General features: G+C 36.2%; 1 protein-coding gene across 1 annotated transcript in view; it reads right to left on the minus strand.

The window, feature by feature from the left end:
* LOC132419216 (ubiquitin carboxyl-terminal hydrolase 9X-like) overlaps positions 1-23,712 on the minus strand; it is a 145,878-nt gene that overhangs the window by 22,987 nt on the left and 99,179 nt on the right. The window contains exons 27-32 of the mRNA XM_060003206.1: positions 10,247-10,355; positions 9,379-9,525; positions 7,959-8,105; positions 6,991-7,213; positions 4,067-4,287; positions 1,576-1,766 (exon numbers count right to left, since the gene is read on the minus strand). Of these exons, the coding sequence (XP_059859189.1) occupies positions 1,576-1,766; positions 4,067-4,287; positions 6,991-7,213; positions 7,959-8,105; positions 9,379-9,525; positions 10,247-10,355 (1,038 nt within the window). The remainder of the gene's footprint in view (positions 1-1,575; positions 1,767-4,066; positions 4,288-6,990; positions 7,214-7,958; positions 8,106-9,378; positions 9,526-10,246; positions 10,356-23,712) is intronic.

The raw sequence follows: 23,712 nt of genomic DNA on the forward strand, positions 1-23,712 counted from the left end.
ATTATGATTTAGAACATTTAAATACAAACATTGTAATTTTGTATTATGAGGAAAACTATACACACCTACATATCTAGCTATATCTATAGGTAGAAATATGTAGATACAGATACATACATGTATGTTATACAGTTTTGCTATCTAATTATAATTATATATACATGCACACATACAAATAATTGAGTGAAAGATGTTAAGATAAAAGCTCATAGTATAGTAATCTGGAAGAACGCAAATGCTGACTAGAATACAAAAGAAAATCTTGAGTCAGGATAAAGGTATGAAAAAAAATTGGTACAGTAACAGGTAGAGAAAAGAGAGAAGTATTTGCTAGGTGACAGAACTGAAAGAAGAAAGGTACATATCTGGTAAGAAATGTTATAAATGCAAATCACTCTTATGACCGAGGTTGAGAGTTTAATTTGTAGAATACATAAAGTTATAATGAAAGATAATGGGGCTTACCATACTATAAATTTGTGAGTTTCAAAAGAAATCTAAGTGATATCCTAATATATATTAAAAGGGTACTACCCTGACTGAAACAGAGGTGACCCAGAAGTCAGATGATCCCTTTGCTTACCCACCTCAAGTTTACTTAGGAGTTACTCTGCTGACATAATTCTGAACTCCTATAAAAGACTGGAGCCTTGTTCTAGACAATAGAGCTGTGTAGTTACAGCTGTAGTGGGCATGACAAAAAATAGGCTCGATACAATTTGTGAGAAAAAAAGAAATAACATCAAAATGTAATTGAACTTTTAAAATATAAAAATAGAACAAACTTCATTGGTCACTTGAGTAGGATGCTAAGAAGCTGTATGATTACTTTATAAACATAAAAGGAAAAACAAAATAGTATCTATCCTAGTTTTCATGTAGATATGTATGTTAAGGTTAGTTATCTAACTCATGAGGGACACTTCTATTTATGATGACTAAGTGGCTCTTTCATATCACAAACAGAAATATACACATTTTATATCTTCCCGGAGGAAATTAAATCACCATCTATTAAACAGTATTACCCACTGCAAATGGGGAATAACATACTTGAATCTGCTCAAGCCTCTTAATCATGGTTAAGTATATAGCCCATGAGTTGAGTCTAGTCCATTACCTACATCGCATCCCAGAGCTAAGAACGGTTTTATATATACTAAATAACTGAAAAAAAAAGTCAAAATAGTATTTCATGACAAGTGAAAACAATATGAATTTCAAATTGCAGTGTCCATAAACAGAGCTTTATTGTAACAGAGCCACACCTTATTCATTTATGTATTTGTTTATGGTTGCTTTCTTGTTGTAACAGTAGAGTTGAGTAGGTGTGACAGACCATATGACCTGCAAACCTAGAAAATACAGGGATGGAGACAAAGAAAATACTGAAACACAACACCAGAACGCAATTAGGAAAATCCAGACTGTGGGACATTTTCCAGGGCAAAGTACCTAGCTTCTTTATTGGCAACTGCAGACAAGCAAACAAAAATGCAAACAAAATAGCCCCCACCCTGACTCAGTATACTGAGATTTTTATAAAACTGAAATCATCATTCACCCATAATTTACCTGAACTGTTTCCAAAATCCTCTGGGCACATAGTATTGCAGTCGGGAAGCAGCTAAATGACCAAAGATGACCTGAAGGTGTCTCAAAACACCAATATTGTACTCTTTCCTATCTTCTGTTTTACTTAATGCTGTTTTGTCTTCAAACTGATGAGGGTATCCAAATACATCATCTCGGGGATCAACATTACTCTGAAGGTGAAAAAGATATCATCAATGATCTAATTTAACTTTAAAGGTATAGTGAAATAAGTTGAGACAAATGCAAATAAATGAAAAATGGTTTGTATTATTTTATACTCCAAGTATCTAAAGCACTTAACATTCATTTTATAATATTAGTGCTTACCCTCACAAATTCTCAGGAGGGTTACAATTGAAAAAAGCATTAAAAACCATAATATTTTTTGGAGACAGTGTAAGAGACAAAGGTTTAGTTGAGTAGACTAGACTGGAGATAAGTGAGTGCTTTATACAAAAAACTCTGGGGAAATAAGCTACTTTAGCCTTTCTAGGATTCAGTATTTTCTTGTGAGATAACGCATTCTTCACAGATTATATGAGGTAAATTATGTGACATGATGTGAATTATTAATACTCAGTAAGTACAGAAATTGAGAGTACCTTTGGTAGAAACAGAACCATAGAGAGAGCTCTAAAAGCCTTAATCACTCTACAAAGAAGAATTTAGTTGTTTTACAGAAAACTGAGTATCTTTTTATATTCTTTGCTCTGCATCTGAGGCTTATGGTAGGAAAGTAAATACCCAGTTCCTGCCCTTGAAAAACTCACAGTGCAGGAAAAGAAACTAGTAAACAGGCAGATAACCACACTATCGTGGTGAGACAACATAAAGCACATGGATCAAGCAGTAAAGGCAGATGCATAATTTGAAATTCTAGTCTTTTTTTCTGCCTTACTTTCTTTCTTAGGGTATGACTAGTTATGTATATTTTTTTAAAGACTGATTATTTATTTATGCCCGTGTCAGATCTTTTGTTGTGGCACGCGGGCTCTTTGTTGTGGTGCTTGGGCTTCTCTCTAGTTGTGACATATGTGTTTTCTCTTCTCTAGTTGTGGTGCGCAGCCTCCAGGGCACGTGGGCTTAGGTGCCCTGCGGCATGTGGGATCTTAGTTCCTTGACCAGGGATCAAACCTGCGTCCCGTGCATTGCAAGGCGGATTCTTTTACCACTGGACCACCTGGGAAGTCCCTCACGTTCATGTTTAACTTGGCATCCTAGTAGTAACATGGGCTACAGAACTAGGTATTTAAAATTCCAATTTTCTTTCAAACAGTGGTTGTTAATCAAGTATTGGTGTATGTACCCCATATGGTGATTCTAAGAAAAGTAAACCTACCCAGACCCTGGGTGGTGTGATTAATCAGATCTGAGAAGAGTAAAGTTAGGTTTATGTTTCAGAATATCTCTAAGTGATGGATCACTACTCTAGAGCCAATCTAGTCTTGGAGAGAGAAGGAAAGAAACATAGGAATGAGAGGAAAAGCATTCACATTTGTAATATTCTGTCTTTTCAATTAATTCCTAGAAACTTATGTGAATGAAAAAGTGAAAGATTTTTTAAAAAAAAAGTTTCTGTATAAACATAACCAAAAGTCCTCTGTATTTATGTACGTAAGAGTTACATTTTAATTACATGTACTCTGACCTGCCACTGAAACCCAGCTTTTCTGTTACTTTGTTCTGCACTGGATACTTTTTTTTTTTTTTTGCTGCACACGGGCCTCTCACTGTTGTGGCCTCTCCTGTTGCGGAGCACAGGCTCCAGACGCGCAGGCTCAGCAGCCATGGCTCATGGGCTTAGCCGCTCCGCGGCATGTGGGATCTTCCCGGACCGGGGCACGAACCTGTGTCCCCTGCATCGGCAGGTGGACTCTCAACCACTGAGCCACCAGGGAAGCCCTGTACTGGTTACTGTTGATAGGGAGCCTGATTATCTACTCTTGTTACCTAATACTATTAATAACACTATGTAGCATTAAACTAGCAGACAAATTTTGTTTCCTTACCAGAAGAAAACATTATCTGAGAAAAATATTTAAAGTATCCCAAGAATAAGCACAGATTATAAAAATGGTAAATGATACAAGATGTGGAATCAATTAAATGGAATCATTACTTTGAAAAGTTAAAGGAAGAAAACATAATTTCATTATTTTAAATGAAGATATTTATCACTTTATAAACACCAAATTATACTTACCATGTCCCACAAGACATGACTACATTAACTGCTGCTTTTAAAAAACAAACAGAAAATGTGTGACAAAGATTATCAACTTGCAGTTTAAAGTCCATTATATAGTGAGTACTATAACGTGCCAGGGACAGTAGCTCAGAGATTTTTGTTCTATCATCAAATGTACTTCATAAAAATCCTATGATAAGTACAGTATTCTAAGACAGAAAAACAGTATCTGTTATGAATATCTTGCAACACACACAAAAAGAATTTATACTTAAAACTTACCTCACTGTCCTGCTTCTCATCACTGAACATATCATCATCTGTATCACTACCTGGTTCTTCGATTGCAAGAATACTGTTCCTGATGGAAGGAATCATGTATAGCTGCTGGATCACAGAATTCATGTAACAAGTAGCACCAGCATTTTTAAGTCCCACAAATCCTTTTGGTGGGCGGGGCCCAACAGGTGGTAGATATTCCCACTCAGTAAGTGCTTCACAAGCTAAGAGAAGAAAAAAAGATCCTCATAACATGAAAATAATGATTCTGTCCACTGGCAGCTCTGTTCTACTGACAAACTAAAATCAGCACATTGAAAGAGAGTACACCAAGAGAGTACATTATTTTAATAATATACGCCACTATACAGATCTTTAATATAGAAGTACTGAGTTGTTTTTATGATAGTCTTCTTAGAGAGACATATAAGATGGTATTATAAATTTCTTGGGATAACCAATTGTCTTTGCTTTAAGTAATTTCAATACACTGTGATCAAAACTTTAAATAAAAACATTACAATTTCACACCCACCAGAATAATTTTAAAAGTTAAAAAAATAGGGCTTCCCTGGTGGCACAGTGGTTGAGAGTCCGCCTGCTGATGCAGGGGACACGGGTTTGTGTCCCGGTCCGGGAAGATCCCACATGCCGCAAAGCGGCTGGGCCCGTGAGCCATGGTCACTGGGCCTGCGCGTCCGGAGCCTGTGCTCCACAACGGGAAGGGCCACAACAGTGAGAGGCCCGTGTACCGCAAAAAAAATAATAATAAAATAATAAAAACAGACAATAAAAAGCATTGGGATTCTCCAACATGTTGGTGGGGTATGTAAAATGAAGATGAGACATGCAACATGCAAAAAAGTTTGGCAGCTCTCCATGCAGTTACCATATGATTCAGCAATTTTACTCCAATATATCTATTCAAAAGAAATGAAAAAATATATCTACATGAAACATGCACATGGATGTTCATAGCAGCGTTCTTCACAATAGTAAAAAAGGTGGATTTAAAAAAAAACCCACATGTTCATCAGCTGATAAATTAAACTTAGTATATATCTACACAATGTACTATTACTCAGCAACAAAAAGGAACAAGAATACAATTCTGACATATACTACGACATGGATGAACACTGAAAACATTATGCTAAGTGAAAGAAGGGAGTCATGAACGACTACATATTTTATGACTCTGCTTATATGGAATATCCAGAATAAGTTAATTTATAGGGGAAGAAAACTAGTACTGCGTAAGGCTGAGGTGGAAGGAACAGGTAGCGGAAGAAGATTAGAGTGATTGGTAAAGGGCACAAAAATTCTTTTGGGGATAATGAAAATGTTCCGAAATTAGATTAAGTGATGGTTGCAAAACTCCAGAAGTAGATTAAAAACCACTGAAGTTGTATGCTTACATACAAAAAAGTGAACTTTATTGTAGGTAAATTATATCTCAATAAAGTCATTCAAAACAACAACAAAAAGCCATGTGACTTTATACATATAATTAGAAATTTTTAGTTTTAATTACCTATTTTATATATTAAATTATAAAATAATGATATATTAAAGTGATTTAAGATCACTTAAGGTTCAAGCCATAGTTCCACATCACAAAAACTTTAACTTTTGCATGAATATGTTTCCTTCCTTATAACACGGTAACAGTAAAAACTACTTTGCCTATACCCAGTTTTATAATATTTTCAGGAGCCAATGAGACAGTATATTTGAAAGGTCTGTGAGAACTGTAAATCACTTTATAAGCCTTGCCACCTACCATGTAACCAAAAATAACCTAAACATTAATCACTAACTTGGAGATGGATTACATAAAGTATACTGAACTGCAAATTATACAGCCAATAACTGAATTACATAGATCTTTATTACGGTGATAGATATATTACTAAATGTAAGACAAATAAAACAAAATGAAGAACCCTGTGTTCAGCATATTCCTTTTTACGTTAAAAGGAAAAAAACTAAGCAAAGAGCTATCCATAGGTACAACTTGCATGTGCAGACAATCTCTGAACCAGGATTGGGTAGGGAGTTAATATGTTTAGTTATACACCTTCTTTTATATGTGAATAATATAACCATGAAATTCTTAATCTAAATAAGTTTTTAAAAAAAAGTTTTCAAGAATCTCCTCTCTTTATGTAGATTCCACACTACAAATAAATAAGTTCAGTTAGAAACTCCTAAAATGTGACTGAAAACTTATTTACACTCTAAAAGACGGCGTAAGAAAGATAATTTCAGATGTTCTTAAAGGATTAGTATTGCATACTGTACATTACATTGCCATGCCTTGGTTTTCTCTTCAAATTAATTAGATTTTATGATCTTATTTTCTGTTATTTTTACTTACACTCCTCCCTTTTGAGTTTCAGTTCTTACAAGATCTAAAGACAGCTTCCTACTTCATGGGACTGATGTTGGCATTAATTAAGAAAAAAATAAAATGCACAAAAATGTTTTCTTCTCACATTCTGATCTTCAAAACTACAACTTTCTTAAAAGTCAGATCAAAGTATCATTAAGGAACCTCTAAGTGAGACACTGAAAATCTTTCCAATGCATGTCACGCATTTTAAGTTTTAAGTATAAAAGCCTGTAGCATCAAATCTGGCTTATTATCCTGGAATTTGGATCTTATTTCATATATGATGAAATAAAGCATTTTGTCAAGTTACCTGAATCATCTACAGGAAGACATTTAAATGTACATTTGGAAATTTTTCTGTATAGAGTTTCTGTGGTCATAATGGTCTCAATTATATATGATTATAAAAATCATTATACTAGTTGCTAAAAACAAACACAGGTTAAATATTTTCCTAAAGAAAAAACCCAAAATTTTAAACACAGAAATATTATTAACCAACAGAAACAGCTTTCCAAGTTAAAATACTTACTAGTTATTGCTGTGCCTATGTAATACATTTCAGTCAAACAGTCTACTATCTGTTTGAGATTCCTTACACAGCCAACAGCTAATGCTACAAGTAGTTCAAACCCAGCACTGATGGTAGCTGGAGAACTACAGACTGGGATAGCCTGCTCAGCTGGTAGTTCTCCACTTCTCATACAATGCAGGTAAACTTTGGAGGCAGGAAAGATGAAATCATCAATTAATTCCTAAAGAGTTGAAAAAAACAGATCACATATTGTTAGCAATAATATTTTCTTTAGGAAAAAATGTCCCTTGGAAGGAAATAGTCTTCTACTTATTTGTTTGATACAATTAAATATCTTATTATCTCAAATACAATTTTGGATTTTCAAATAAAAATTATATTTCAAAAAACTACTGACCATAATTAATAAACATACTCAATTTTCTGAATATTAAAATATTTTAAAAAGCTATTATTTAAGAAAAAATACATTCCAAATAAATCTACTCCTCTAATCAAATATGAACTGAAATTAATGCATTTTAAATAAAAATAAAAAACATCAAATGACACTCTTTTCCTTGAATTATAAGACACACTTAAAGAAATTCACTTAACAAATACATGTAAAAAATAAACAGTCTTGTAAGATAGTTTTCACTTTAAAGTTTGATCAAATAAAAATTCAGATTTACTAAACAGCAAAGTCAATTAACGCTGCTTGTTAACTTTCTGAAACATTTCATCTGAACTTTCTTCCCTGAACTTTGATTAAATTAATTAAACAAACTCTTGAATAAAGGGAGGTACACATTTACTTAAAAATTACCGTAACTTTCACAGATATAAAGGTTTTTATGAGACAAACAATTAAGAAAAAAGGCCAAGATATCTTAAAGATGAAATAGTATAGAACTTAATCAGATAGATCTGCTAAGAGACATTCAAAAGTTCATGATAACTAGTTAGTACTAAATAGGACTTACTTTAATGAGATTAGCACCTCCTTTCTCACAACCAACATGATACTTTTTCTCAGGCGTTAGAAAGGCCAGCAACTCTTTTGTTACCCCAAGGTGGCCTTCCAAGATCGGCTCTTCAACACCTGTTTCACCTGTGTTTTTAACATTATCCTGTCAAAGGAAAAATATTATAGGCCTAACTTACAGAAAAGAGGACAAAAAAGATCAGAAGAACAAAACAGAGCTGGAGGACAGTGATGACTCAGATACAATGTTGCCAAACCTTTTCATTCAGGTAGTTTCTTATTTCTTCTATAGAACTCTATCTCATTAAATGAGAGCAATTTTGCCCTAGAGTACATGCATTGTCTCTTGAGATATTTCTGGTTTTCACAACTTAGAAGAAAGTGGAATTATTAAAACACAGTCTACTGATCAGAAGCTGGGAGTACTGCTCAACATCCTGTAAGACATAGCACAGTTCCTCAAAACAAGAATACCTGGTCCAGGGCTTCCCTGGTTGCACAGTGGTTGACAGTCTTCCTGCTGATACAGGGTACGTGGGTTCGTGCCCCGGTCTGGGAAGATCCCACGTGCCGCAGAGCAGCTGGGCCCGTGAGCCGTGGCCACTGAGCCTGCGCGTCCGGAGCCTGTGCTCCGCAGCGGGAGAGGCCATAACAGTGGGAGGCCCGCGTACCGCAAAAAAAAAAAAAAAAAAAAAAAGAATACCTGGTCCAAAATATTAATGGTGCCAAGGTTGAGAAATTCTAGAAGTAGGTTTTAGGAGAATGCTCATCTGAAGGCCCAAAACTACATATTTCAGAAATGTATTCTCATAAAACTCTGTATATATAAAAAGCAAATCATGAAATGTAAATACTAACCTATCGGATACTTATTTAAAAAGTTTTATAGGGCTTCCCTGGTGGCGCAGTTGTTGAGAGTCTGCCTGCCGATGCAGGGGACACGGGTTCGTGCCCCGGTCTGGGAAGATCCCACATGCCGCGGAGCGGCTGGTCCCGTGAGCGATGGCCGCTGAGCCTGCGCGTCCGGAGCCTGTGCTCCGCAACGGGAGAGGCCACAGCAGTGAGAGGCCCGCGTACCGCAAAAAAAAAAAAAAAAAAAAAAAAAAAACGTTTTATAGAATCCTTATTAAATATGATTATAATTTGCAAAAAATTTAAAAAATACCGATTTAGAGGAAAGTGAACATCAGCATTCTAAGTCCCAACTATAAAGTAAGGCATTTATACAAATCTAGTTGTACCTTCTTTCTATGAATCATGAGTTATTAGTTCACTGATGAAAAGTATGTATTTTGTTTGTTCTATTACCTCCCAGGTTTTTTTTTTCCAGCTTAACATAAATACTCAAAACAATAAACCCGCTTTTTAATAAGAAAAATAATTTAATAGTGTAATAAATGGAATATTATAAAACTTACCCTAATTCTTTTGAGCCAATCAATTTCATTGTTGAGAAGAACTTCAGCATTGGGTACATTAATATTACTGTTGAAAGCATAATTAAGAAGGTGCTGTAAAAGAGTGAAATAGTCGCCTGAATGTTTACCTCTCTGTCGTGCTGTGCTCTGAAAAAGAATAATTGAAACAATATGAATCCACAAGTCCATGCTCAAATTCATATTAATTTTAAAAATTTATTTATTTATTTATTTTTGGCTGCGTTGGCTCTTCATTGCTGTGCATAGGCTTTCTCTAGTTGCAGTGAGCAGGGTCTACTCTTTGTTGCGGGGTGCAGACTTCTCACTGCAATGGCTTCTCTTGTTGCGGAGCATGGGCTCTGGGTGCACGAGCTTCAGTAGTTGTGGCACACGGGGTCAGTAGTTGTGGTTCACGGGCTCTAGAGCGCAGGCTCAGTAGTTGTGGCACATGGGCTTAGTTGCTCCCTGGCATGTAGGATCTTCCCGGACCAGGGCTTGAACCCATGTCCCCTGCATTGGCAGGCGGATTCTTAACCACTATGCCACCAGGGAATCCCCATATTAATTTTTTAAAAATCTCAGAGAACTGGTAAATTACCTTATACAATGTGGCAATACCTTATACAATGATATTAAAAAGAATAAGATCTTTGATTTCTATTTTTCAAAGAAGGTGGTGTATTTTTCCCTTAAGGATTTATAGAAAAACAAATAGAACCCAATCTATAAACAGTAAACAAAATAATGGGAAAGATTCATTATTTTATTAAACATAACCTAATTTTTAAATAAAATCTAAAACCAGTTTCCTGAATTTTCCTCATTTAAGAATGAATCATACTGATAAGTTCATTAAAAAATGTCTCACCCCCAAAATGGTAAAGAGCAGAGTAATGAAGAAAAGCAGAGGCCTGTGTCCCATGCAACATCTGGTGCACATTAAAAAAAACTGCTCCTGTGCCAACTGACGAACAGTTCTGAAATAAAAACATTTTCTATTTAATGAGTTGTTCTCATGAATAAAAACAACAATAAATTATTCCAACACTGGTTTTACCTTTAACAGAGGAGATAAATTAATGGTAAAACTACAAGGTAATCCACCATTAGCAGTTAGTTAGCAACACAACAGATACATATGTAAGTTACTTTTCTTAGAGTAAAACCTCACATTATACCTAAATAAGCTGGAAATTACCGAGTTAAAATTTCTTAATAACCGATTTCTCAGCATCTTTGCAAAGAGCAAACATAGATGAATAAAATATGTCTATATTTGCAGGACACCTTTCAAACCTCTCTTGGAATAATATAGAAATATCCCAACAGATATGATACAAGATGCCATGCAGTAAGCTGTATACATCTTTCGTGGTTTTCCACAGAATTGTTTTCAATGAACAGTGCTTTGTGGCAAAGAACTTGTGGAAATTCGATATAGATGAAGCTAAACCCGACAGCTGTCAGACTAGCAGCATTACCTAAGAACTTGGGAACTTCTTAGAAATATAAATTCTTGGGCCCACTCTATGCTTACTAATTCAGAAACTCGGGGAGAGAGGCCCAGCAACCTGCATTTTAATAAGCAATCCCAATGACTATGATAGAAGTTTGAGCACAACCAGAACATTATATTGTATAATATCATCTATTTGAGAAGTAGTAATAACCCAGTCTCACCTGAATAACCTGGATCTACAAATAATGTCAACCCACTGACACCTATGCAAAACTGCTTATGCTTAAAACCACACTGCTTTGCTCAGAGAATGTGCTCTACTGTTATAGCTTTCCCCTACTATTACAAGTAATAAACTAATCTTTATTTTTTCCATTTCACTGAATAGTGATATCATTAATTTTTGACCTAAGTGAATTCTTTCAGTCTTTGTTAATGAGAGTCACTGACACCGGAACAGAGCCTAACACATGTCTGATGTTAAACGGTGACTGAGTGAGCATTTTGATGGATAAATACTGTATTTCTGTCTTCTTGCTAGGGGATAAAGCTCTGAAATAAATTTGTGGTGCAAATCTGAAGGATTTTAAGTTCTATGTATTAAGCTCCCTCTTGGCCTCACTTTAACTTTTCTACCTTTAATTTTTCAAATTCTCATTCTTTTACTTTCATTATCTTACGGTCCACATTCATTTTCCTGTGCATGTTTTTTTTTTTTAACCTTGTGGAACAAGACAAAGCATAACTAAAACAAACCCAAGATGATCAATTTATAACTCACTTTCAAATATTTTTCCAAACAATGTTACTTGCCTACTAATTCTACTTAAAAATTTAAGAGCAAAAATTCAAAAATTCTCCCAACACCAACCATAATCCTTAAGAAACCACTTTCCTTTGGATTGTTTTTTTGGAAAGTCATTAGTAACTTTTGTGTCAACAATTTCATATTAGGAAAAACAAAATTAAAGAGCATAAATACTGTGGTATGTAAATGTACTTGTATGCTTTGCATTTATAGTCCAAATTAGTTACCCAAATGTCAAAAATCCAGTTCTCCTGTTCCTCTCCCTTCATTACCTTAGAAAATTGTATGAGGTTTTATTCACCAACACTGTTTCACATAAGTATTAATAAGTGATGAAGGAGGAAAAAGAGAAGAAGAAATAATAAATGGCTCTATTAAAGTATATCACATATTACTGGTTTGACCTCAGTTCACTTAGATTTGCCTAAACATAATAAGCCCACAGTATTTCTGAGGCTTTAAGAGTCCTTCTGACTTATAAAAAACAAAGATGGGCATTAAAAACCTCCAAAATATTATCTAAAAAGTTCCACACATATGGTGGCTTTCTTCACAATTTTCTGCAAGGATGACTGAATACTTATAACACATTTTCAAAGGTGTTTGAGAGTGCATTGCTCAACCTCACTTTAAAAATGAGTTACTGCCCAAATTCCTGATACTTATTTAATGATAAAAGCACCCTCCTGAAAGGTTAAGTCAAACATATAACACCCGTATTCTAAACCCTACAATGACTTCCTATTTCACTTAAGTCAGGGTATAAGGAAGCAGCTCTGTGAACTGTAGATATTTAGTGGCATTCACCTCAACTACTAGAGGCCAGTAACTACTTTCCCAATCTCACCTCCAGTTATGAATCACTGACTTAAAGAATAAAATCAGAAGCCTTACAAGGACTTATAAAATCCTACGTAACTAGACATACTATTTGTTATCTCTCTTACGTCATCTCTAGAAATTCCCTTTACTCAGCTCCAGTAACAATGACCTTCTTCATATTGTCTAAGAGGTTAAGAAGACTTGTGCACAGAACTTTTACATATACTGACCCTTCTATATACCTACACAATGATTCATTTAGACTTTCAGCATTTAATTAAAGGTAGCCTAGTCAGTGAAATATTTCCTGATTGTCCTACACAAAATCAAATCATACCAAATTTTACTTGGAATTGACTGAGTTGCTTAAAAACAAAACAAAACAAACAAAAAACCTCCACATCACCACTAACAAAACAAAAATCTAAGAACTGGGAAGCCAAGTTAGGGCTACTTAAATACTTTAATCAGATTTTACAAAATAGGCTAAAACAAACTTCTTAAATGAAAATGAATTCTGAAATTAGAAAACAGTACTCAAGAAGTTATGCTAGAATGACCAATATGAGAAAAGAATTTTAAAAAGAATTAGTATGTTTATGTATAACTGAATCACTTTGACGTACACTAAGACAACACTGTAAATCAACTATACTCCAATAAAATTAAAGGTATTTAAAAAAAGAAAGAAAAAAATAATAGACACAAAACTGCAACACAGCCAACTCCAAGTACCTATCTCCATGGAAACATCAAAAAACAAGCAAAAGCTGACAGAATTCTGGAAAACAAAGGTTTACTTCAAATAAGCACTCAATCAAGAAAATAACAACTTGAAAGTGATAAGAAAGTTTCTGGTGTTGCCCCACCACCTACCCTGCATGCTGGAGATCTTAAAGATGGCAGCCATGTTCCCAATATAAGACCCTGATCCCCTTTTCCAGATGGAGCAAAACAAACCTTATTTGCACACTACTGTGTTCTACTCTATCCAAGGGTCCTAAAAGAACAACATTTATTTCTGTTTCCTCAGAACTCACTCATGTCAGAAAATGGCAGGTGCTAGTCAAAAACGTCCTAACATGAAAGAAAAACCCAAAGAGCCATTAGGAGCAAAGATTATAATTGAAACATAAAATAAAAATAAGGCAAAGGAGCAAAAACTAGACAGAGATTTTTAGGAGGAGGAAATTAGGATACTGAAAACCAGTAAAAAACACTGAAGAATACAAAAAAAATCACATACAGGATAGAATACATACTAAAAGTTACATAATTTCACACTAAGCTTTCACCTTCAGGCTAATATATAGTCTCAGTACAATCAGAAGTGAATGCTAAAGCAGAATTATAAAGATTTGAGCAAAATGTTACAGAATTGTGCTAACACAGGTCCAATCTGCAAAACAGATTTGTTCTGTATTCAGTCAAAACACTGGCAGAACCCAATCTAATCCTCCAATAATCAAGGAGGGGATGAATCTGATTTCCAGTGTTACCACATTATAATATTCAAATATATAGTTTCCAACAACAATAACAAAAATCACAAAGCATATAAAGAAACAGGAAAGTATGGCCAATTAAAAACAAAAAATTAATTGACAGACACTATCCCTTAGGAAGCCAGAATTGTAGATGAATATTTTAAAACACTCTTAAAATACAATGCAAGAACTAAAGCACAACAGAAAAATCATGTATGAATACACTGAAAATATTTTTAAAAAAGAAATTATAGCAAGACAAGTGAAAATTCTGAGTATAAAAAATAACTAACTGAAATAAAAAACTCTACAGAGGTGTTCAACAGCAGATTTGAGCAGGCAAACAATACAGTATTGAACAAATGAAATAATCTAGTATGAGGAGCAGAAACAAAACAAAGAAAAGTGAAAAAACTAAGGGATGTGTGATACACCATTAAGTGAACCAATATAGTAACATGAAAAGTTCCAGAAGGAAACAGAGACAGAAAGAATATTTGAAGAAATAATGGCCGAACATGTCCCAAATCTGATAGGACATGGGCAATAAACTCTAAACTGGAAAACCTTCAAGAGAGCCATGCAGACATATTACAGTCAAACTGTTAAAAGCCAAAGACAAAACTGTGAAAGCGTAAAGGATGAAGCAATTTGTCACAGAGAAGTGCACTTCAGTAAGATTTATAATCAATCAGGAAAGCAGGAGAATGACAGATACAAAGTGCCAAAGGAAAAAACCATCAACCAAGAAGTTCTATGTAGGGCAAATAATACTTCAAGAATGAAGAAATTTCCAGATAAGAAAAAGTTAAGGGAATTTGTTATTAGACTTGCCCTACAAGTGCTGCTAAAGGGGCAGCCTACAAGCTGAAATAAAAAGGACATTAGCTAGTAATTTAAAACAACATGAGGGGGCTTCCCTGGTGGCGCAGTGGTTGAGAGTCCACCTGCCGACGCAGGGGACACGGGTTCGTGCCCCGGTCAGGGAGGATCCCACATGCCGTGGAGCGGCTAGGCCCGTGAGCCATGGCTGCTAAGCCTGTGCATCCAGAGCCTGTACTCCGCAATGGGAGAGGCCACAAAAGTGAGAGGCCCGCGTCCCCCCAAAAAATGAAAAATAAAAGATACAAACTGGGGATATCAAGCTGTATCATCTTTATAAAGTAATACCTAATACCTTCTAATAAAGTATACCTGTCACTTTAAAAAATATATATACAAAAATACAAAAAAAACCCATGAGGGCTTCCCTGATGGCGCAGTGGTTGAGAGTCCGCCTGCCGAGCAGGGGACACAGGTTCGTGCCCCGATCCAGGAAGATCCCACATGCCGCGGAGCGGCTGGGCCCGTGAGCCATGGCTGCTGAGCCTGCACTCCACAACGAGAGAGGCCAAAACAGTGAGAGGCTCAAGTACAAAAACAAAAACAAAAACAAAAAAACCCAACATGAAGAAGTAGAAAGCACTGGTAAAGCTCTCTATGGGAAAATGTGAAAGCTAGACTCACGGTACTTTTGGTATGCAGCTCCCTTATGATTTAAAAGGCAACAATCTTAAACCTATTTTAATGATTTAATTTTAATTTAGTGTTTAGAGATATAACCTGTAACAATAAAAATATAAAGGGGAAGGACTGAAAAGCACAGAACAGTATTTGTATGTTACTGAAACTAAATTGGTATTGTTCAAATTTAAGAAATAGACAGGAACCAATAAGAATTAAGGAGAATGAGTCAGGAACAGAAAAACAAATACACAGCCAAAACAGATGACTTTATTAGTTATTTCTACCAAATAGGTTAATAGCTATCTTTTTAAAACTTTTACAAAAAACAGTAAGTGGGAACACTTCTAAACTCATTTTATGAGAGTAGCACCACCCTGATACCAAAGCCAGATAAAAATACAAGAAAAAGCACAGGTCAATATCCCTGATGAACAAAAGTGAAAAATCCTCAATAATACACTATCAAACTGAATTTAACAGCACACAGGGACGTCTGGTGGCGCAGTGATTATGAATTTGTCTCCCAATTTAGGGGAAATGGGTTTGATCCCTGGTCAGGAAACTAGATCCCACATGGATGCCACAACTAAGAAGCCCGCCTGCTGCAACTAAGAACTGGCGCAATCAAAATAAATAAATACAATTTAAACAAACAATAAAAACAAACAAAAAACAAAACAAAACAAACAGCACATTAAAAGGATTATACACCATGACCATGTTGGAGTTATCCCTGGGATGCAAGCATGATTCAACACAGGCAAATCAGTCAATGTGCTACATCACACTAATGAAATAAAAGAAAATGACAACGATCAACACAGTGGATACAGAAAAAGCATTTCACAAAGTTCAACAACTATTCATGATTTAAACTGTGAGGAAAAAAAAAAGGGAAGAAATTCACCTCAACACAATTAAAGCCATATGACAAGCCCTCAGTTAACATCATAACTAATGGTGAAAACCTGAAAGCTTTCCCTCTAACCCACTCTCACTGCTTCTACCAAACACAGCAATATAAATTCTCTCCAGAGCAATTACACAAGAAACAAAATGCGTCCAAATTGAAAGGAAGAAGTACTACTGGCTGTTTTCAGATGGCATAATCATAAATGTAAAAAAACTCCAAAGACTCCATGAAAAAACGTATAAAGATGCAGGATACAAAAATCAATAAACAAGGACTCCCACTGCAGGGGGCATTGACCTTGGTCTGGGATCTAAGATCTCTCAAGCTGCACGGCATGCACCCCCACACCCCAAATTAATATACAAAAAACAGCTGCATTTCTCAGGAAAAAGATATTAAGAGAACAATCCCATTAACTTCAGGAACATAAAGAATAAAGTACTTAGAATAAACTTATCCAAAGAGGTGAAAAGCCTTGCACACTGAAAATTATAAAACAGTGATGAAGGAAATTAAAGAAAGACATTCTGTGTTCATGGATTAGGAGAATTAATATTATAATTAAAATGTCCACACCATCCTAAGTACCCTACTTCAATGCAATCCCTATCAAAATAACAATGGCATTCTAACAAAAATATAAAAACAATCCTAAATTCATATGGAGCCACAGAAGACCCGAAATAGCCAAAGCAATCCTGAGTAAAACGAAGAAGGTGAAAGCGTCATACTTCTTGGTTTCAAATTATATTATAAAACTGTAGTAATTAAAAGAGTAGAGTATTTACATAAAGACAGACATACAGATCAACAGAACAGACTACACAGCCCAGAAATAAAATCATACACTTATGGTCAGGTGATCCTTGGTAAGAGTGCCATGAATACATAATGGGGAAAGAACAGTATTTCCATAAGCAGTATAGAGGGAACTATAAATCCACATGTATAAGAATGAAAAGAATCTTTATCTTACACTATCTAAAAGAGTAATTCAAAATGAATTAGTCTTAAACCTAGAACTTGAAATCATAAAATTACTAGAAGAAAACAGAAAAAAAGGTTTTTGACATTGTTTTGGGCAACTGATTTTTTTGGATTTGACACCAAAATGAGAGGCAACAAAAGCAAAAACAGATAAATGGGACTGCAGCAAACAAACAAGTTTCATGGCAAAGGAAACAACAGTGAAAAGGCAACCTATTAAAAAAGAGAATAGGGACTGCCCTGGTAGTTCTGTGGTTACGACTCCACGCTTCCACTGAAGGGGGCTTCAGTTCAATCCCTGGTCGGAGTAACTAAGATACCACATGATGCACAGTGAGGCCAAGAAAAAAGAATATATTTGGAAACCACATATCTGATTAAGAGATTTAGACCCGAAATATAAGGAACTCATACAATTTAATACCAAAAAACCAAACAACCCGAAATAAACGGGCACAGGACCTGAACAGACATTTTTCCAAAGACACACAAAGGCTAACAGGTATTTGAAAAAATAAACATTATGAATAATAATCACGGAAATAGAAATCAAAAAACACCTCACCAAATGTCAGGATGGCTATTTTCAAAAAGTCAATAGATAACAAGTTTTGCCAAGGATGTGGATAAAAGAGCCCTTGAACACTGTTGGTTGTAAATTAAATTTGTGCATCTATTATCGAAAACATTATGAAGGTTCCTTAAAAAACTAAAAATAGAACTACCATATGATCCTGCAATCCCACTTCTGAATATATATCCAGTGGAATGAAATCAGTGTCTTGAAAAGATCTTAACATTCCCATGATTATTACAGTATTATTTCAAGACATGAAAGCAATCTGTCTGTTGACGGATGGCAGGATAAAGAAAATATGATAAATGTCTACAGCAGAGTATTACTGAGCCATATAAAAAGGAAATCCTGCCATTTGTGACACCATGAATGGAGGTCACCGTGCTAAGTGAAATAAGCCAGAACTAGATAGACAAATACTGTATAATCTCACCCACATCTGAAATCTTAAAAAGTCCCATTCTTATAAGCACAGATGTTTAAGACTGACCAGTGACCGGGAAGGGGGAAATGCGAATAAGTTGGTCAAACTGCAGAAACTTTCAATTATGAAGGGTGAATAAGTTTTAAAGAAATTAATGCACAGTTTGGTAATTATCCTTAATAATAATGTATCACAATATCTGAAATTAAGAGAGTTGAACTTAAATTTTCTCACCATGCCAAACAACAAATCATACCTATGTGAGGTGAGCAATATATTATTTAGCTTGACTGTGATAATCATTTCACAATATAGAAATATACCCAAAAAAGAAATCACATTTCACATCTTAAATATATATACCTTTTGTTTGTCAAGTATACCTAAATAAAGCTGGGGAAAAATAAAAATAGGTCAATATGCAATATTTACAATTCTGTATCTACTTTCTCAAGAAGCTTAGTATTAGACATTTTCCACAGTGATAATTTTTACACTTGCAAGCCATTTGTAAATTTGGGGAAAAAAAATTCACTAGTATAGTTAAGCTCTAAATAAGAAAGCTAATAACTAATTACATGATTATACATACTTAAAAAAAACAAAAGACAGAAAGAAAGAAAAAGTTAAGGAGAAAGAATCAAAAATATGGAAAAAGCACAGAAAACAGCAACAAATATGGTACATATTAATCCAAAGACATAATAATATTAAAAGTCAAGGTCTAAATACACTAAATAAAGGATACAGATTGTAAGAGAGTGTAAAAGAAATAATACCCAACTATATATTGCTATTAAAAAAACCCATTTCAAAGACACAGTCGGATGCTGGAGAATATATTCTATGCTAACACCAATAAAAAGAAAGCTGGAGTAGCTGTAATAAAGAGAGAATTATAATTTCACAGAGTAGACTACAGAGCAAGGAAAGTTATCAGGAGCATTAAATAATGATATATAACAATCTTTAATATTTATGCACCTAACAACAGGTTCAAACTACAGAGGTAAAAACTGATAATAATTCAAGGAGAAATAAAACTGATAATAATTCAAGGAGAAATAAATGAAACTCCTCTGCCAGTAATGTATATTTTTCTCAGGCTGACACTAACACTCAATAAGATAAACTAATTTCTGGGACAAAAAACATACTTTAACAAATTTGAAAGAATAGAAAACATACAAAGTATGCCCTCAGATCACAACAGATTTAAACTAAAACTGAACAAGAAAGTGATGGCTGGAAAACCCAAAACAGATTAGAGATTAAACCACATAATTCTAAATAATACATGGATCAAAGAAGAAGTCTCAAAAAATTACTTCAAACAAAATGAAACTGAAAATACCATATCAAATTTATAGGGTACAGTAAAAGCAATGCTGAACAATTAGTAGCACCTGATGCACATATAGGAAAAGAAGATCTAGAATGACAAATGTAGGCATACACTTTAAAATAGAAAAATACAGCAAATTAAATTCAGGGTAAGCAGAAAAATCTTTTAAAATTTAATTAAAAAAAAAAATCAACCAATAGATCTGTAATAAGGAAATTGAATCAATCATCAAAAACATTCCCGAACAGGGCTTCCATGGTGGCGTAGTGGTTGGGACTCTGCCTGCCGATGCAGGGGACATGGGTTCGTGCCCCGGTCTGGGAGGGTCCCACATGCCGCAGAGCAGCTGGGCCCGTGAGCCATGGCCGCTGAGCCTGCGCATCCGGAGCCTGCGCTCTGCAGTGGGACAGGTCACAACAGTGAGAGGCCCGCGTACCACAAAAACAAAAAACAAAACATCCCGCAACAAAGAAAAGCCTAGGAGCAGAAAGGATTCACTGGTGAATTTTAGCAAACAACGAAGAAATGAGGGCTTCCTTGGTGGTGCAGTGGTTGAAAGTCCGCCTGCCGATGCAGGGAACATGGGTTCGTCCCCTGGTCCGGGAAGATCCCACATGCCGCAGAGCGGCTGGGCCCGTGAGCCATGGCCGCCGAACCTGTACTCCGCAACGGGAGAGGCCACAACAGTGAGAGGCGCACATACCGCAAAAAAAATGAAGAACTGAAACAAACTTCATTTTTTGTAAAAATTTTATGGGAGAGACTACTTCCTAATTTATTCCATAAGGCCAAAATCATCCTGTTAGCAAAGCCAGACAAATCTACTGCAAGACTGATAACCTTAAAAGTACAGATGCAAATATACTCAAAAAGACCAACAAGCACATGAAAATGATCTTAACATCACTCATCATAAGAGAAATTCAAATCAAAACCATAAGGTATCATTTTACACACAACAGGATGACCAGTATCAAAATAACAGGTATCATCAGGGATGTAGAGAAATTTGGACCTATGTGCATTACTGGGAATGTTAAATGGTGCAGTTACCATGGAAAACAGTATAGAGGGTTCCCAAAAACTTAAAACTAGAATTATCCTACAATCCACCAACCCCACTTCTAGGTATATATCCAAAAGAATTCAAGGCAGGCTCTCAAAGAGATATCTGCATATCCAAATTCATTAGAGAGTTATTCACTATAAAAGTAACCCAAATGTCTATTAACAGATGAGTGGACAAAGAACATGTGATATACATGTTATATAATGTGATGCAAACTTACAAAAGAGGGAAATCCTGTCACATGCTATAACATGGAAGAACCTGGAGGACATTATGCTAAGGAAAACAGTCCAGTCATATAAGGACTAATACTGTATGATTCCAATCATATGAATCTAAAGTAGATTTGGAGACGGAGTCAAGATGGCGGTGTGGGAAGATGCAGAGCTGGCATCTCCCCAAAACTAGGGTGCCTGCCAGCCACTGGTTGGGGAACCTAACACCCAAGGAAATGGGAGGAACCTGAAAGTGAACCGGTAGGACGTTAAGGGGACTGAGGGGGGAGGAGAAGTGGAGGCCAGACAGTACCCCTGAGGCTGGGGAGATCAGGAGATCAGGGAGTATCCCCCCCTCCAAAGCCCCATCCAGGCACTGTGGGTCCTGGGGGCACAGGAGGGAGGCTGGGAAGATCAGGAGAGGCAGGTGGGATGAGCCATTCTGGAGGAGTGGGGGGGGGGAGCGACTGCCCTGCCCACTGGGGCCAGGGGAGCCTGCTGAGCTCCCAGGACAATTCCCTGCCCTCTGAGGTCCCCTCCAGGTCATGTGGGTCCTTGGGGGCGTAGGAAGGAGGCTGAGGGGAGAACAAGAGAGGCAGTCTGGAGAGGCCCTCTGGGAGGAGCAGGAGAGGAGGGTGACTGCCCCACCCACTGAAGCCCAGGAAGCCTACTAGGCTTGCAGGTGAAGTCCCCTGCCCTCTGAGACCAGGGGTGGGGAGCACGCCTGGGCCCATTCTGTCCCTTGAGCTTAAGCCATACCCTGCAGGGCCTTTTCCAGCCTTGTGGATCCTAAGCATTGGTCCCGCCCACTGCCCAAACCTCACCCTTGCTTAGGCCCCGACCTCCAGAGCCAAGGCCTCCTTCCCCTTTTTCTTTTCCCGCCTCCTCTTTTTTTTACTATTGTTGTAATGATGTATGTTCTGGTTGTTGATTCATCTGTATTTTTACTTTTATATTCTTTCTAACATATCTGTTAGTGTCCTAGTCTAATTTTATTTTTTACTTTGTTATTGTTCTTTTTTTGGCCCACCGCACTCAGCTTGAGGGATCTTGGTTCATGAGCCAGGTGTAAGCGCAAAGCTCCTGTGGTGTGAGCTCCGAGTCTGAACGACTGGACTAACAGAGAACCTCAGACCCCAGGGAATATTCACCAGAGTGAGGTCTCATGGAGTTCCTCGTCTCAGCACCAAGACCCAATTCTACCGAAAAGCCTACAAACTCCAGTGAGGAAAAGCCTCAGGCCAAACAACCAGAAAGACAGGAACACAATCCCACTCAAGGAAAAAAAAAGAGAGATGGCAAAAAAATTTGTCGCAGATGAAGAAGGTAAAAACCTACAAGACCATATAAATGAAGAGGAAACAGACACTCTACCTGAAAAAGAATTCAGAGTAATGACAGTAAAGATGATCCAGAATCTTGGAAATAGAATGGAGGCATGGATTGAGAAAATACAAGAAATGTTTAACAAAGATCTAGAACTAAAGAACAAAGACACAGAGATGAACAACACAGTAACTGAAATGAAAAATACACTAGAATGAATCAGTAACAGAATAAATGAGGCAGAAGAATGAATAAGTGAGCTGGAAGACAAAATGGTGGAAATAACTGCTAAGGAGCAGAATAAAAAAGAAAGAATGAAAAGAACTGAAGACCATCTCAGAGACCTCTGGGTCAACACTAGACACACCAACATTCGAATTACAGGGGTCCCAAAAGAAGAAGAGAAAAAGAAAGGGTCTGAGAAAATATGTGAAGAGATTATAGTTGAAAACTTCCTAACATGGGAAAGGAAATAGTCACCCAAGTCCACGAAGCGCAGAGAGTCCCATACAGGATAAACCCAAGGAGAAACATGCCGAGACACACAGTAATCAAACTGGCAAAAATTAAAGACAAAGAAAAATTACTGAAAGCAGCAAGGGAAAAATGACAAATAACATACAAGGGAACTCCCATAAGGTTAACAGCTGATTTCTCAGCAGAAACTCTACAAGCCAGAAGGGAGTGGCATGATATATACTTAAAGTGATTAAAGAGAAGAATCTACAACCAAGATTACTCTACCCCGCAAGGATCTCATTCAGGTTCAATGGCGAAGTCAAAAGCTTTTCAGACAATCAAAAGCTAAGGGAATTCAGCACCACCGAACCAACTTTACAACAAATGCTAAAGAAACTTCCCTAGATGGGAAACACAAGAAAAAGACCCACAAAAACAAACCCAAAACAAATAAGAAAAAGGTAATAGGAACATACATATCGATAATGACCTTGAATGTAAATGGATTAAATGCCCCAACCAAAAGACGGACACTGGATGAATGGATACAAAAACAAGACCCATATATATGCTGTCTAAAAAAGACTCACTTCAGACCTAGGGACACATGCAGACTGAAAGTGAAGTGACGGAAAAAGATATTTGATGCAAATGGAAATAAAAAGAAAGCTGGAATAGCAATACTACTGTCAGATAAAACAGACTTTAAAATAGAGACTGTTACAAGAGATAAGGAGGAACACTACGTAATGATCAAAGAATCAATCCAAGAAGAAGGTATTAACAATTATAAATGTTTATGCACCCAGTACAGGAGCACCTCAATACATAAGGCAACTGCTAACAACCATTAAAGGAGACATCAACAGTAACAAAATAATAATAGGGGACTTTAACAACCCACTTTCACCAATGGACAGATTGTCCAAATAGAAAA

This window comes from Delphinus delphis, chromosome Y (assembly GCF_949987515.2).
Source record: "Delphinus delphis chromosome Y, mDelDel1.2, whole genome shotgun sequence".
Classification (NCBI taxonomy): Eukaryota; Metazoa; Chordata; class Mammalia; order Artiodactyla; family Delphinidae; genus Delphinus; species Delphinus delphis.